Here is a 16,525-nt window from a genome sequence, read left to right on the forward strand (position 1 = left end):
ATACAACATTCTTTTTAAAACCAGAACTACTGGCACTGCCAATGCTTGTTTTTCATTTAATGAACCAGGTCACTTCCTCAACTATGATCATTTTGCTTCTCTCTCCCAGTTGGTTCATTGCTCTGGGGATCTTGCCTTGATGGGGTGACAAAATATGCCTGGTAGTCGGCAGTAATGATCTTCACCTTATGTGGATTACATTCCACCCATTTAATGGAAATGAAGTCACCAGCTATAATTAGGATGCAGTGAGGTCTTCCATGGTTCTATTCTATGCGCGGATTGCACATGAATGTATGGGCAATGGTATTCTGCAGTCATGGGCCCTTCATTAGGTTAGAACAAGGGCCACTGGAATTATTCGTCAGAGGAGCTCTAAATTATGCGAAAGGGTTGCCTAAATTATGCAGCAAGAAAAGGCACATTATTCGGCCTAATGTGGCACCTTTTTTTATATTGTTACTTCATTATTTTGTCATTTTTGAACATGACACTACTGTCTGAGCAAATATTACGCCTCTTTAGTACCAGTTTAACAACCAAATACAGAAATGAGCAACTGAAAGATGACCAGTTAACCTCTGCAAAGAGCTCTCAACTGAGCACAAACAAGTTGCCACTTTTTGAGTAACTTTTGATCTAGAAACAAAAAAATGTTTGTTAAAATCTGCATATGAGGCAGCAGATGATGGGTGGTGGGGCAAATGCAGTGAATCTATAATTATGTGGGGGGGGGGGGTGGAAGTTGATCGAATTGCATAATTCCAGTGGCTTTGGTGGGTAATGGAAACATTTTATTTAGACCAAAATTCAGGATTACACCTTACACTATATAGCGGAGTTACCCAGCTAAGAACAGGTAACTTGGTTAACCGATAAGTACACAACAATCTGTTTGTGGTAAGCAAATTGGACACTTCTGATGTTCTGTGTGCAGCACAATCCTGTAATAGCACACTGGGAACTAGGTTTGGTCTTGTTTGAACGGGATTTCTGTTGGTTTAAGAGCATAATCATTTCGGAAGCAAACTGTCCCAGTCTTCAAGATGGTTTAAATGTATTTATGTAGAAGGCAGTCATTCTATGTAACGCCTTCCCACCAGCACTCTTTAAAGCATTTCACCCTTGACAAAAATCCACATGATAACAAAAGCTGGGTTATTACTGAAAAGATTTGGAATGATACAAACGTGTGTCAATGACAGCCCTTCACATCCTGGAATGGATTTCCATTTTGTAAAGTAGTAATGAATCCTTTATAGCACCTTATTTCCAGAATTCCTCTATCACCCTACTATACTTTACTCTGAAGGAAGTGTCAGTGTATGAAATTAGAAACATTTCAAAATATGACCGCAAAAACATGTTAAACCCTTCATACGGCCTGTTACCCTAGATACAATTTTACAGAAAATTGAAGGAAATGATTGTAGCCACTGACCTGCTTTGCCCAGGAGACCCTTTCCGATGATTCTTCAGCCCGGCACCCAACTCTGTGATGACGTTTGCTTAGCACCCGTGAAGCTTCCCACATTCAACGAAACCACATTCTGAGCTGAGATGAGGGAATCAAAGTTAAAATCCAGCCCATCGGCGTCCATCAGTTCATTGCGGATGATGGATTCCATGTCACATTCTAAGCTCCCACTGAAAATATCCAGGTCAAGGTCAGTTGGGAACTTTTCGTGGCCCAGAATTGGAAGGTTCACGCTTGTGGAGTACAAAGAGCCAGAGACAGAGTCGGAAAGTGTTTGCATAGACGGATTGACAGGTGTCTGTTGCTGGTGCTTCGGAGAGTCTAGGCTGCCGGAATCGTGCAAGCCAATGCTGCCTAAGGAATTTGACAGGACACGGCTACCACCAAGCGAGGAATTCTGTGAGGGATGCTGGTGTTGTAGCAAGTTCTGAATGATCAAGTTTTCTTGGCTGGACTGAGCAGCAAATGACATCATTGGGTCATTCCGTAGCATGATGTTCCTCCGTGCATTTTGAGCAGACAAGGCCGTGCTGGCCTGGGACATAAGCGGGTCAGACTGTGTCATCAGGACATCGCTGTGGCTAAGTGAGTCAGTAGCTAGCATATCCTGCATGTTTGGATTGCCATAAAGATTCATGGAAGAAAAGGTAGCTTGCTTGTTCTCTTGGATGGTTTGCATGGGAGACTGACGCAGAGACGTCAGGGCAGATGCTCCAAACATTGTGGCGTTGAAGCTAGCAGCGGTGGAACTGAGGCCAGCAGCTTTGGAGCCGTAAGTAAAGCTAGAGCTTCGCTGCATGAGGCCACTTGGAGGCGACTGCTGGGAAGAGGTGAGGGTGATATTGTCCAAGAGGTCGCCCATGAGGTTCTCAGACAGACCATCATTCAAGTTCATTGTCCCTGCCATGTCGGTCAACCTAGGCAGCTCAACAGTGCTAGGTTTGGAGGGGGACATGCTTCCTGGACTGCCGTATAACATAGGGGACAGCGGCGAGTCATCATCCTGCACCTCGTCTAGCTCAGTTGTGGCCAGTATAGGAGACAAACGCCCACTTATCGTACTGGCATTAGAGTTTGTACGTGAGCGGAAATCTGTCCATGCTTCTAACTCATCGCTGCTGCGGGAGGTGGGGCTGCCCGGCCACTTGGAGAGCTGGGAAGGGCTGTCCTCTGAAGCCTCCTGAGACGCTTGGCTGGCTGCCTTTTTCTTTGCAGCTCTTCCCCGGCTCTTGGTGTACTTGTTGCTATTGTCCATTGAAACGGCGCGTCTCCGGGGAGCTTTCCCACCTTTTCCTCCTTCAGGGTTGATCATCCACCATGAGCTTTTCCCGGTGCTGTCATTCTGCACTCTGATGAACCTGCTGTGCAGTGACAAGTTGTGCCTGATTGAGTTCTGTAGGAAGACAAAAGAATAAACTTAAAACTATGCATCGCCTATGAGAAAGCATGAACAGACAGACACAAAATACACATAACTACAACAAATTACAAATCCATGGTACCCAGATATTAAATATTCTATTTTTGACCAGTCTAAAAAATAATGCAGTATGCTTGGGTCGTTTCACATATTTAATAAAGCGCCACGTATATTTGTCCAACTTACATTGATCACAATGCTAACCATCTTAGAAAGCTGAACATGCATTATTTTGTCAGGAGTTTTATCAGTGGTTCCGGAAACAGAGAGCCGCAGGTTCAAGTTCCTTCAAACCTCAAAAAGAACCACAGTAGTCTGTAGAGGTATTTCAGTTTGGGCTTTCAGATAACCCTGGACCACACCCTCAAGATGGTGCAAAGAAAGTGGAAGGATGTGTGGAGGATGGCCAAACAGATGTGCCCCTTGGGTGGTCCTTAATCTCTATAGTTAAATACGGCCCAGAAGAAGCCTCGCCCTTCCACCCCTTAGTGACTTTATGATCAATGTTAATTTAATCTCCATGACATCTGGCTGAAACCCATAATTACACATCCCCTGTTGCCTGCCCTCTCTGCTGCCAACAGCTGCTCTTGCACTGACATATCTGGCTAAAAAGATGAAGAGTAGGCTGAGGAGAGGAAGCTCATTTTTCCCAACTAAGAGTTCAATTTCAATTAACCCTTTATAGTAGTATCCGGACCACCCGCTCCCAGAGCTGCGGATACCAGGGGCTCTGGTAGCTCTGGTGAGTAGCCGCAGTCATACTGGGTATTGGAAGAAGGACCCAAAGGCTACATTAGAAGTCAGACATTATTGGGGAAACAGTAATTCTGTGTCCAATTCCGCTTTATTTTTTTAGTAATGCTTTATTAAGAGAATCGAAAAATCATTGCAAAGGATAAGAAACCTTATAAGTAATCCAAGCATTATAAATATGCAAGAAAAGATATCAAACTTTAACAATTTTATTGTTTCGCCTTAATCATCGCTGAGGGGCGGAATTCCATAGACGTGACCTTCAACCTACTCTGCGTAGTGAACCGTAACCGAGGCGTGGTTTACCGCATCATAAAAATGATGCAACACTTCCGGGTTAAGAGAGGATAACTGACTCTGATGTGGCTAGAGGAGCGACCTTAGGGCAAAAGCACCACGGGCGAGGTGGAAAACAGAGAGACAGACAGGCCAAGCCCGATGCACCGTTTTCCTGTATTACCTTATTATACTTTGAAAAACGCTTCCTGACTTTTGACACTGCCTTCCCCTTCTCGACAAGTAATGCGTTCTCTACATAACATTCGGTTTTTTTCCACATAAACTGTAATTGCACTATAGAAAAAATAATTCGCCACAAAAGGTCGACATAGAAAAAAAAACATACAAATTATACTAGGATAAATAAGATTCACTCAAAATGCCTTGTGAATAGAATACCCCTAGCGTGGAAAAAATGTGTGCAGTTTGCCCTAGCTGGCAAAAATTGTACATTTGTGACTTTAATGCAGGTCTAGTGAACAAAGGGACTCTTCCAAGCGGAGGGTCACTCAAGGGTCACAGTACTTCCAAAAACACAAGACTTCTCACGCCGAAAACACACATCTTTTTTCTTTCATTGCGCATCCAAAACCATGTCAATTTTTTATTTAAAAACAAAAAAAAAAAGAGGCAAGGTTTTACTACGCAAATAGAGCACTCCAAACAATTTGACGTTTTAAGCTGAACTAGGACACTGGAATAGACTGATGCACTAGGAGCAAGTCTAGGTCTGTAAAAAATTCAGGGGCACAAAACACAACTGCTGCTTTACAGCAGTTTTACTCACGAGAATTATGACAGGGTTTGGAAGTGAGCCGTGACCACTGGGCACGACTATGCTTTTAAAGTTTTGACTTTAATATACGCTCATTAAAAGCAGTGGATTTTTGTAAGCACTGGCAAATCCTCACAAACATTTCTGGCGTGCGTAAGCTCCCCAAACTGTGATTCAGAATCCTTGACGTAAACAGTAGCCAAGACCTCACAATAGCCCTGCTCTGTCCGTCTTCATTTCAAGGAGTTGGGAATGGCGCGGGGGAGGACGGGATATATCAGGGAGTGGCATACACAATCAAAAGTTGGGAGACCCGAGTGTGGTGTCAAAGGGCATTTACGAAATCTGATCAATATTAAGGACGTAAATAATGAAATCCCGGATATGCTCATTTCTCAGCGTTCTTACAACAAAAAAGTTAAGGGCCAAATTGACAACAGTCTGGTTAAAAGTCCCCAAAACCGGTAGACAACCGCCCCCCGCCCCACCACCAAGCAGAAACAGGACATAAGGTGTGTGGGGGACTCGAAGTGGCGGCCCTGCAAATATCAGCCATCAAAGCCCCTTTCAAACTAGCTCAGGAAGCAGCCACCCCCCTGGTAGAGCGACCCTGCACAGCCCCAGGCCCAGACACCCCCCATGGTTCATAAACGGCAAAGACAGCCCACTTCAACCACTGACTTAGAGTAGACGTAGGAGGTTTCAGGCCCTGGCCCGCTAAGCCAAAAGATCACAACGAGGGCGAATACGAGCCAGATACAAGCCAAGGGCCCGCTTGACATCCAAAACGGTGCAGCAGAGCCTCCTCCTCAGACTGAGGATCAGCACACAGTACAGGCAAAACCAACTCCTCCGAACAATGGAAAGAGGATGGCGCCTTAGGAACAAATACAGGATGGGGCCGGAGAACCATCTTAACCGGATGGCACCTCAAAAAGGACTCCGAACACAGCAACAAGCCTAACTCCCCAGCATGCCTGGCCGAGGTAATAGCCACCAGGAAAATCCCCTTAATGGTCAGAGACCTAAGGGAAACCCTCCTACAGAGGCTTATACGCCTGCAAAGCCAATGGTAAGTCCCAACTAGGAAACAAGGACTTAACCACTGGCTTTTTGAAAAAACAACTCAGCTTCTCCCACAAGCGGCACCACATACTCACAATTCGAACACCAAAAAGCCCGCACAGTAGCCCACTGTGCACACACTGTGAAAACAGCCAAGCCTAAATCAAAACCATCTTTCAGAAAGGCCAAAACTTTCACTGCATCCACATTCCACGCCAACTAGCCTTTCCCAGAACACCAGCTCTGAAATGAAACCCAATGACTGGCATAAGATTTCAGCTTAGAAGGCTTTAGAGACTGTTGAATAAAGAGAGCCACCTCAGGAAAACAACCCAGAGACACAAGGTTCAACCTTTCAATAGCCAGCCCGCCAACTGTAAATGGATAAGACAATCCCAGGACAGACCCGGAATGCTCAGCAGACACAGGTCCAGGGGAAGCTTCCAAACACAGCAACACCGCCAACTGCCACAACAGAGGGAACCACAGCCTCCGGCCCAGCCCAGCACCACCAGGATCATTGGTGCCTTGTCCCGCTTGACCTTCAGCAAAACCCTCTGAATCGTAGCAATTGAAGGAAAAGCATACATCAACCCGTCCCCCCAGCAAACGACATCGCATCCACCTTCAAACTCTGCTCGACTGACTTAGAGAGCAAAACTTGTCCTTCATGGCGTTCTCTCGGGTCACAAATAGGTCCACCTCGGGCTCCCCAGATTTCAACATAAGGACACCAAACACTCCTCTGTCTAAATTCATCTCTGAAAGGGAAGGAAACATCCTGCTCAAGCTATTGGCATCCACGTTCATCATCCCAGAGAGATGAACTGCCCTCGGCGACAACAAATTCTGTCTGCCCACTGGCAAATCTGTTGCGCTAACATATTCAAAGCAGCCACTTTCGCACTCCCCTGATGATTCACATAGCCCACCACCACAGTGTTGTCTTGTAAACAGAACCTCTTGATGCACCACCAGATGCAGAAAATGAACCAGGGCCAGCTGGACCGCCTTCAATTCCCTCCAGTTGGAAGACACCTGAGCTTCCTGGACCAACCAGATCCCCTGAACCGAGGCTTGTGCAATCACAGCCTCCCAACCCAGTTCACTGGCATCAGTTGTCAAAACCACACCATCCTGGTGTACAAATAGAGAATGCTTCATGAGATTCCCAACATCCAACCACGGAGCCAACTCCAGGGAGATACCCAGACCCCTCGGAATCAACTGTTCATAATCCTGCATCCCGGACACCAGAGGCGAAGGATGAGATTCACCAAGGGGTACATGTGCAACCTGGCCCAAGGAAAAATCACGACAGTAGCAGCCATCAACCCCTGCACTCTCAACCACTGTCTTGCCGTGGAAGCTGGAGAGGCTAAGAATGCACTCAGCTCTCTCAAAAGAGTCTTTCTCCATGGCTCGGAGAGGAACATCTTCCTCACCCTTGTATTGATGACCCCCTCCAATGAACAACAGTTCCTGAGACAAATCAAATGGGACTTCTCCAGGTTCAGCAACCACCCGAACCTCTGTAGAAGACTGCAGACATCCTGCATTTGGGACTGAGCCTTAGGGAAAGAGAGGAAGAAATTAACCAGTCATCCAAGTATGGGAACACCTGGATCCACTGAGCATGTAATAAACCCACCAAAGGAGCCAACACCTTTGTGAACACCCGAGGGGAAGCAGACAGACCAAATGGCAATACCTGAAACTGGGAATGCTTGCCATCCACACAGAACCTCAGAAACCTCTACAAGGCCTGATGCACCAGCACATGAAAATAAGCGTCCTTCAGATCCAGAGAGTCACAGACCGCGGGCTCAGTTTTACGATGCTTTTACGCACTCAAAGCGGAGCAGGCGCCGGTCCCGCTACCTACCAGGACACAATGCCTTTCCTCCGCCCGTATAAAGTAAGGCCGCTAGAGCAGACCTTCGCCCCTAAAAATACTTACCTGCACAACCGGAGACATGTGCCCAGCTATTCTGCTTGATGATCCTACCACAGAAAAAAACAGGATTTCCAGATGTGAGGTCCATGGTTATGTGCCACAGGATGTGGGCATGGCCTAGAGGGTAGAGATGGAGTGTTTTTTACATGATAATGTCTGCAGGGGAGCGGATGCTCACGTATGCAAGGACTGTGAAGGGGAAGTCAGACGAGGAGGTAATGTATGCTTATATTCGGAATTAATTTCCCACCTTAAAGGAATTTAAAAAGAAATCTAGAAGTATCCCTCCCATAAACGGCAAACACTGCTACACACTAAAAGTTCTGCTGCAGCCGGCAGAAGAGATCTGCCTGTAACTAGACCGAGCTTCCAGATTTAAACCGTTTTTATGTCTCACCTGCAACAGCACATGCGTGTATTGTTTACAACAAAGGGCTTGCTGTCCCGCCCATTGCTTACCATTTGTTGGCTTGTTTGTCACGCTCAGTTGCTACCTTGTAATCAGGCAGCGAGCACCACCACCTATTTTTTGGATGGAGCATGGACCAAGCACAGACTGACTCCACTTAATTGCTGTCCTTCTTCTGACCAATGTACTATTTTTATTTATTCTTCGTGTCACTTCTAAAGCTGGAAAATATGTTTTGTGAATACAGTTTCATGCCCTCAGTTCAGTCTAAAAAAAGTGAGAACGTTTTAAATAGGTCTTTATTGCTTTATATCAAGTAGATTTAAACAATGTCCACGTGTTGTCATCATTTAAAGTATTTGTACAAACATCACTACAGGTAACATACAGTGCTTCGAGGAGGAGTGTAAGAAAGTTTGCACGTCAGCATCAAATACGGCACAGCAAATGAACTGCCCAAAATTTGGGGATAGCTCGTACTCTATCGAGCGCCAAGCTCTTTTTAGACTCCAATATTTTGGAAACACTGCGAACCTAGGTGACTTGCAGCTGTTCCATCGCATGAAGGCATATACTACGTTCAAGCCAGTGGGACACACTTCTTGCTGAGCGGGCAGATTCCTCAGCCTTTCAGACAGAAGCAATGATACTCCCTCCCTGCCCCCGCCCCCTCCCGTCAGACTCTTTCAGGCTTTGTTTACGTTGCAGGGCTGACCACTAACACAGACACCAGCTGCAGATGCTTGCCCCGGAGTACAGAGCCTCCGCTGTCTGGAAGCAACATGTGGTTTCAATTTATCGCTCCCGGCAAGAATTCTACACACTTTCAAAAACATGTAGTAGTAGAGTTTTTTAACCCTTCGATGTACCTCTCAAGAGAAGGAGGCTGATGAAGGGCAGCCGGTCTGCAACTCGCTCGGCTTTTGTTTTGTATTTCAATTCTTTATTACATTTTTAACAATAGTAAGCAAACAATGATCAAATATCTGCATAAGAACGTAAAATGCCAAACATACAATATGAAATACAAGCAGGAATAATACAAAAAAAAAGAGAAAGTAAACTTTATAAGGAAAAACAGTACAAGTACCGCATTCAAGTGCAAAGATTAGTTGATATATCAAAATGTAAAGGAATTATTAGAAGAGGCGAGAGAGAAAATGGTATACAAATAATATATGTAACAGCCTCATTGTATTGTAATTGCATTTGTATAGCGCTTACTACCCCTGACGATGTGTAGAAGCGCTTGAAACCTATCGGAACTGAAGTACAACGGAGAGTAAAAATCACGCACCTGCATCTCGGTTTAGTAACCTAATTGCAAAGTGCGCAAAAGCACTTTCTGAACCCCCAACCCCCCCAAAACACATGAAGACAATCTAAACACAGTTACAACACGTTTGCTACATAATTTTCATACAGTGCTCAAGGGAAGAGCACGGTAACTGGGCAAGCCTCAGAAAATGTGTACTCGCAAGCAGGCTGACTGAGAAGTAGTCGCCAATCAGAACAGCCCGTTCACTGAGGTCACAGGGGAATTCGCCTATCACAGAGAGAGTTAAGAAGGAGCCACTCCACAATCAAACCCAGAAATTTGCGATGGCGACGTCACAGCGTGAACATCCAGCGGTGGCGCAGGCATGTTTCTGTCCTGTCAGCCCCGCTGTTGCTGCCCCAGCCCGACGGGCACAGAATGTATTAAACGCAGCTGCTGCCGGAACACAAAATGACGGTAGCCCCGATGGAAAGTGGCGCGACGCCCACCGCCCCCCGATTCTCTCTTGTCTCAGACATTAATAGACGTATGGGGGAGCCCTGAAGGGTGGTGCCTCTCTGCGAGCAGGAGGCGGCATAACGCCACTGTTACCCGCTACCAATGAGACATGAGGGAGAGAGCATCTCCCGGTGGACTCGTGTTCCTCTCCATAGATAAGATTGTAAGGGCTGGAATGGAGCTTCACAGCCCAAGAAGTCTGCCTCTGTATAATCAAGCCGACCCTCCCCCGCCCCTAACCGCTTTGATCTGGTTCTTAGTTATAAAACTTAGCCAGGCGTACCCGCTCTGCAATCTTAACAGAAGAGTGTCTGGAAGGTACTCTGAGATGAAGGGCCGGAAGACAACGCCCAGTAACCAATTTGGGGCCATTTCACGAACCCGAGCGCAGAGGCAGAAGCGAATGGTGACCAGGCGTCCCGGATTTGCAGGGTCAATCCACCCCCACCGCCCTGGCAGATTTCAACAAATGTAACTCATGTCTCAGTTTTCTGAGAGGGTTAACTGAAAACAGAGGAAGGCTCGTTTTTAGGTGTTCTAGGGCTGGACAGTTTGCAGCTCTTCGAAAACAATGTAATACATTTTGATACTAGGTTTAATTGTTGCATTTTAATTCCCTTGCTGCTTTATTGTGTGTGTTTTTGTGTAGACGAGCGCTTTCATTCTGCACCCGTTTGTTGATGTAACATGGTAGTCCTTCTAGTTTTGGGACTTATTCCGATTTTTGGCTTTTCAAAATCTGGTCACTACAGAAGTGTCCCGTGCATCGATTTTTCATTAAAGTGCACACATCAAACGGTACCTGGAGCTTAACATAACCTTGACTTTGCGAGGGCTAATTTTAACATTGCTATCTGCGTGTGTGTTATGTTTTAAATAGCCAACAGTTGCAATAACCTTATTTTTTTAACTCAGTTTTTTTTATCGCGAAGTTGACCCGAATCGGCTAGCGGAGCGCTTTACATAGCACCAGTTGCATTACATGAGGAACATTCATTTTTTTTTTTTTTTGGTTAGGCACGGGGAGATTAAGTGATTTGCCCAGAATCACAGGATGTTCAGCGTCATTGCCGAGACTCGAACCCAGTTCCCAAGATTCGAGGTCGACCGCCCTAGCCGTTAGGCCTCCTCCGTAACTGCAGTGGTGTTTGCAGTTGTGGGCTTCCCTACGGCCAACTCCATAGGGTAGGTCTGTGGATAAACCATGGCCTGAATGGGTCGCAGTGCTGTGTTGCTGCAGATGTGTTCAGGGGGAGCCTCAAGATCTGGCTCTTCGACTGATCCGGAGCTGCAAACCCCTAGCCCCCTTACACCTCCCCCCCCCCCCCCCCCCCAAAACCTTGAGACCCTCACGGGTGAGTAGCGTGCTCTACAAACCCCCTGATTGATTGATTGATGTGTTCGTAGAGGAGAGGGGTCTTCTGGCCTGCCATCCGAAATGTTGAGGAGTAGTAGGTGTACATTTGACTGGTCTCTGCACGGTGTGGAGTTGAAGTCTTATGACCTTCAGCCTAACCAGTTTATGCTATTGAGGTTCTGTCCGACATCTGGATGCTCTTGAACCCTGTACTGCATGGGGTGACTGCAGTCTACTCGCGTGTTGCTCAAGTGGTTGTGCCTTTAACGGGGTGATGGGTTGAGGATAACCCTGGTGTGGATTATTTTCATCAGTGCTTGGAACTAGGAAGTTAAAAGGATGGTCTGTTTTTTCCCCCCAAGTGCGGAGAATATTTGTTTTCTATGGCTGTGGCTTTGTAGAGTGACATTTTATCTTACTGAGTAGAATCATCCAATTTCGCCATGTTCTGGTATTTTCTGGACATTCTGGCCTCAGCAAGTATTGCTGCGGCACATACTTCCGTGGTTCGCAGTTCATTTCAATGATCTCACAGTACTGTTTCTGCACAAATAATATATTTGCTTTCTTTTTCAGAAACTTGCATTACAAAAGATGAACTAAAAGTAGTCGTTTTTTGCCTTTTCACTCCGTATGACTTGTCTTTAGTTTAACATTTCCTACCCTTTCATTGGGAACTTTCGCATGTATTTCTGCACCATCTCCATCCTAACCCCCGCCGATGCTCTCTCCTCTCTGTACCACTGAAAACAACCAGATAGTAGTCAATATTTTATGTATTTTGCGGTTCTCTGGCAGCCAAACACATCACAATCTGGTAACCCCCTTCTAATCGAATTTCTCTGTTATCACCAACACTGCCATCCCTAGAGGAGTCTTCCAAATGGAAGCCAAATAAGGGAGAGCGCTTACTCTCTTGCTCAGTCTGATAACTCTTGTCCATGTACTCAATATAGCATGCCTCGGCTACGGCTAAGCTATTTACACAGGACTTGGGTCCAAAATCATCAACCGTCTGTAAAGGGCTTCGAATCAAAGCAGCAACAAGTTGTTACTGCATTGCCCTGCACACACTGCTCTATGCAGATAGCGTTACACTTGGCTACCTTTTGAAAAAAGACACTAGTATACAAGATAGAGCATAGAATGATGACCAATAAGCTCACCAGCATCTTCCACACTTAAAAGCCAATCACGGGCCTTATACACATAAGACCCATTTTCCTTGATTGTGCCAGGCACACCTTATAAAAAGTATGCCCAATGCAATCAAGGAAAATGCATCTTATTAGGGAGAACACGCTACCCCAGGGCAGCTCTCAACTCGCGCTGCCCTAGGGGCAGCGCATTCACAGGAAAACACAGAACGGCTGCTTTGTAACCGCTCCGTGTTTTCACAGTGCAGGCAGCAACTGTCTGCGCTTTCAAAGGCGATTAGAGATCTCCTTGCAGGCGGGTACAGTGAGTGACTGCACCCACCTGCAAGGGGATGTCATGGGACCTCCCTTTTCCCCCGTCAGGTGGCTGCAATCAGGGGGCGCACTGTCAGTGCGCCTCCTGGGAGCATCTCGCCTGTGTCTTTAATACGGCACGGGCGCAGAGGCAAAGGGATTCCCTCATTTGCGTGGGGCCACACCCCCATTCAAATGAGGGCACACCCGCTTGAGGAAGCACTGGCGCTGTATGTTTGCCAGCACTTTCAGTATTTCAGAAGGGGACGCACAAGCGTCTGCGGGCCCTTCTGTAATACCAAAGTGCCCCTGAGGCGCACAAAGTGGGCGCAGACGTCCGTTGCATCCCGGGGCACTTCTATAATACGGCTCAGATACACAAGGATGCCCTCCTACCCCATTTAACATGTAATCTGCTACATGCAAACAGTTTCTTAATAGATCTCTTCATACACCAAGTCACAGTTAAAAACAAAACAAGAAAAAAACTCAAGTGCCTTTTATCTTGGACTCAAAGAACAACAGTCATGGATGCCCCAAAGGGCAGAAGATCTACCTGTTCACAGACATTTAGGGGAGCCTGAATACCAAAGAAGATACAACAAAAGATCTGGCCAAATGAATATTTAGGAAGTAAATGATTGTTGGTCCCGAGCTCCAGAAACCCTGAAGGAAGCATACCTACGTCAAGCAAAACCAGACCGTTCCAATTCACAATCGCAGCATTCACACACAGTATTATTTGCTTATTTATTGTTTATTCTATTTTGTGGACATTCGTCCGCGGGTGAATGGCAAGCGCACATTACTTATCTCACATGCAAATTTCAATAGAGAAATAAAGAAGCTGGACAAGAGTTCAGTACGGCCAAGAAACAGTGACAAGTCCAAGTAGACGCCGATGATCAGCTCAGTTGCTCGGTCTGTTTGTTTATGGAAACAAGAGCACCCAAGAAGGCCTGGGCAGAAATTTTATGAAATGTGAGGTTGGAAAAGTGAAGTCTAGTACTCAGAAATTTGCAAACTCTTTTACACCAAGAATGTGAATTTACTTTTATAAAATGCTCTCATTTGCTTTTTTTATGAAACACGGTGCACAGTAAAATCAATCCAAAATGGCTGTTTTTGTGCCATTGCATTCCACGGGAGAGAGCAGTCGTTCAATTAGCTAACACAAATAACCACATTTTGTCCAGGTCTTAGTTGACCTCCGTGCTCTATATCAAAGAGAAAGGAAACCCTGTTCAAATGCTCTTTTCTGGGCATAAAATATACTTCTTTCTAACGTGAAAAGGCCAGGGCTGCAGAATGTTCAAATTGGATGAAACGCCTTAGGGGCAGAAGTCAAACTGTTTCATCAATGTGTGCAGCTCACGACGCATTGCTCATGTTCTAAAAATATTAATGTCTCATTGACAATTACCTGTCTACATGGGCGGTGTGAATAATGAAAGGGAAGGCAAACAGCCAACAGTGATAACCTTGCAGAAAGAGTAACTTTACTCAGTGGAATGCAGAAGCCAAAGAACCCAATGCGGGTGTGACAGCAGCAGCCATATTCAAGGAGGGTTATTAGAGGCGAGCAGTATCAGTGCACAATTTAGGTACGAGCTAGAGTGAGAAGAGAACTTCTGACAACTTCTTAATCTGGCAAAAAGAGATCAGGACTGTCTGTCCCGAAGATGCAACAGCACTGCTATCCAATGTCATGCACAGGGCTTTGGTTCAATCCCCAGGCAAATTGAGCTAAAAAACAGACTAAACAAATTCTGGTAGACCAGGAGAGATGGTGAAAGGAGCAAAATCCATCGGGCTCCATTGGACCACAACCAGAAGCAGCTCATTGGAAGTAGGACCAGCAGATTGCAAAACAGCAAAGAACTTTGCAAGACACCATGCAGTTCAGAGATTATCTACAAAGATGCCAGATAAATTGGCAGACGATTCCCATATAAAGTCTCCAGATACCAAACATCACAGCACAACACATGGCCAGTTCTGGAGAAGCTAAGCCAAAAGGAGCGGTTTGCATGGAATCTGGTGTCAGGCGATGGACTAACCTAAATGTGGCATACCGCTGTGAATTAACCTGATCGACCCACAGTCAGCCAATGGAAGGAGAACCTGAGCTTTTGAACTTTTAATTGATGCACAGACACCACATTTAATCCCACTGTGAAAAAGAGCTCTAGGGAAATGCAGGAGTAAACATCTGAAATTATCTTCATTGCCACGGTATGCTACATGAGTCGTCTAAGAGTTTGTCCAATTGGGTAGCAGTAATAGACACCACGTTTGCAAAATATGAGAGATATTTTCTCACACACAAGATATTAATACTCTTCTCTGCTCTTTCAACCCATGCATCATGACCTCCTGATTACAGAAGTCGTGATAGGGCCCAGCTGCCTTACTTTCACGATCCACTCAAAACAATACCTACATGTCTTCAAAACCCACCCCCGTTATACAGTGAGTCAATTCTGCTTGGTGCTGGTTTAGTTCTAGAAGGAGGGTTTGCAATCTTGAGTTTTGAATCACCAATTATTTGTTCCTCCAGTCTAATCCTTTATCTCCCCCACTCTGGGTAGTTTAGATTTTACCCAAATGCACATGGTTTCTAACATTAAGTTATTTAAACTGTTTTTAAAATAAGATCCTTAGTATTTTGATGGCAACTGCATTAAGAACCACGATTTATACATGAATATCGTTTATCTCCACCCAGACCCTGCCTCTTGCATTCTCCCTGAATTCCATGGTAGGGTCTTAATTTGTGGTTCCATGTCCATAGCACGTGACTTCATTAACAAATATTAAGTCACATGCACACCATAGTTCATCCATCAGTTACGGCTGTCTTGCCAATCTCTATCCAAACTAAGACAATGTGGCTTTTACAAGACATGGAGGAGGAAAATTAAAAAGGTAACTGGCACATCTCAGTTATTACCATATTAATTCATTGTTTACATTTTAGTAACTTTTATAATTGTTCCTATTTTTTGACCAATTGAAACATTAATAACTTTTTTACACTGTGCTTGCTACAGCAGTTCGCCATTTCATAGCACTGCAAAAACAAGTATTAATAGCACTAAACGCAACAATACTCAGTTTTTAGGTCGTGGAGGACGAAGGGCTAGTGTAGCTATGCAAGGGTTAGAGCCTGTGCCCTGCAGGTTGCCCCCTCTAGCTCTCCTGCCGTGGCATATAACCCAAGGTGTGGTTACTGGGCAGAAGTAAGGTTGGGGACAAATTCACTGTCCTCCTTTAAATTTAATGGCAAAAGCACAATTCTCACTGCACCTTTTAATCCAGGAAAGACACTGAACTAAAACAGAGAATACAGAAAGTCTTTTACATCCAATTTGTATTCAACTTCCCCTGAACACCGAGTTGTGTGTGAAGTACGTAACAGCCTAATCTTTACCATTAACTACATCCACTCTGCACCAGGTAACAGCTGCTGAACCTCAGGCTTAAGCCTTACTTACTATACAGCCTCTGTGTATTTTTTGCACCATGCCTTGGTAGGAGCTTGTTAACAACATACTGATGCTGCCTGGGTTTAAGGCGCAAATCACTTTTTGAGTAGAAAGAGTTAATGTTCTACTTTCTCGATCAATTTCAAAACCTTTCAGAACACTGCAAAAGCACCTTATTCACAAAACAAAAGCTTGAACGGAAAACCACTGAAAATTCGTAAACAAACAGTAGGTATAAGCATGGTTACAAGTAAAATAACCACATACTGAATTTCACAGAAATTTTTCAGAACTGCAAGTTATTTTTGTTTCAG

The 16,525-nt window shown here is 45.2% G+C and overlaps 1 protein-coding gene across 2 annotated transcripts in view; it reads right to left on the bottom strand.

Moving 5' to 3' along the window:
- FOXO3 (forkhead box O3) overlaps nucleotides 1-16,525 on the bottom strand; it is a 251,562-nt gene that overhangs the window by 86,521 nt on the left and 148,516 nt on the right. For both annotated transcript variants that reach the window (XM_085611203.1, XM_085611204.1), the window contains exon 2: nucleotides 1,442-2,870. In XM_085611203.1, coding sequence (XP_085467329.1) covers nucleotides 1,476-2,870 — 1,395 coding nt within the window. In that variant the 3' untranslated portion in view covers nucleotides 1,442-1,475. The remainder of the gene's footprint in view (nucleotides 1-1,441; nucleotides 2,871-16,525) is intronic.

Source organism: Triturus cristatus, chromosome 6, assembly GCF_964204655.1.
Source record: "Triturus cristatus chromosome 6, aTriCri1.1, whole genome shotgun sequence".
In the NCBI taxonomy this organism is placed as follows: domain Eukaryota; kingdom Metazoa; phylum Chordata; class Amphibia; order Caudata; family Salamandridae; genus Triturus; species Triturus cristatus.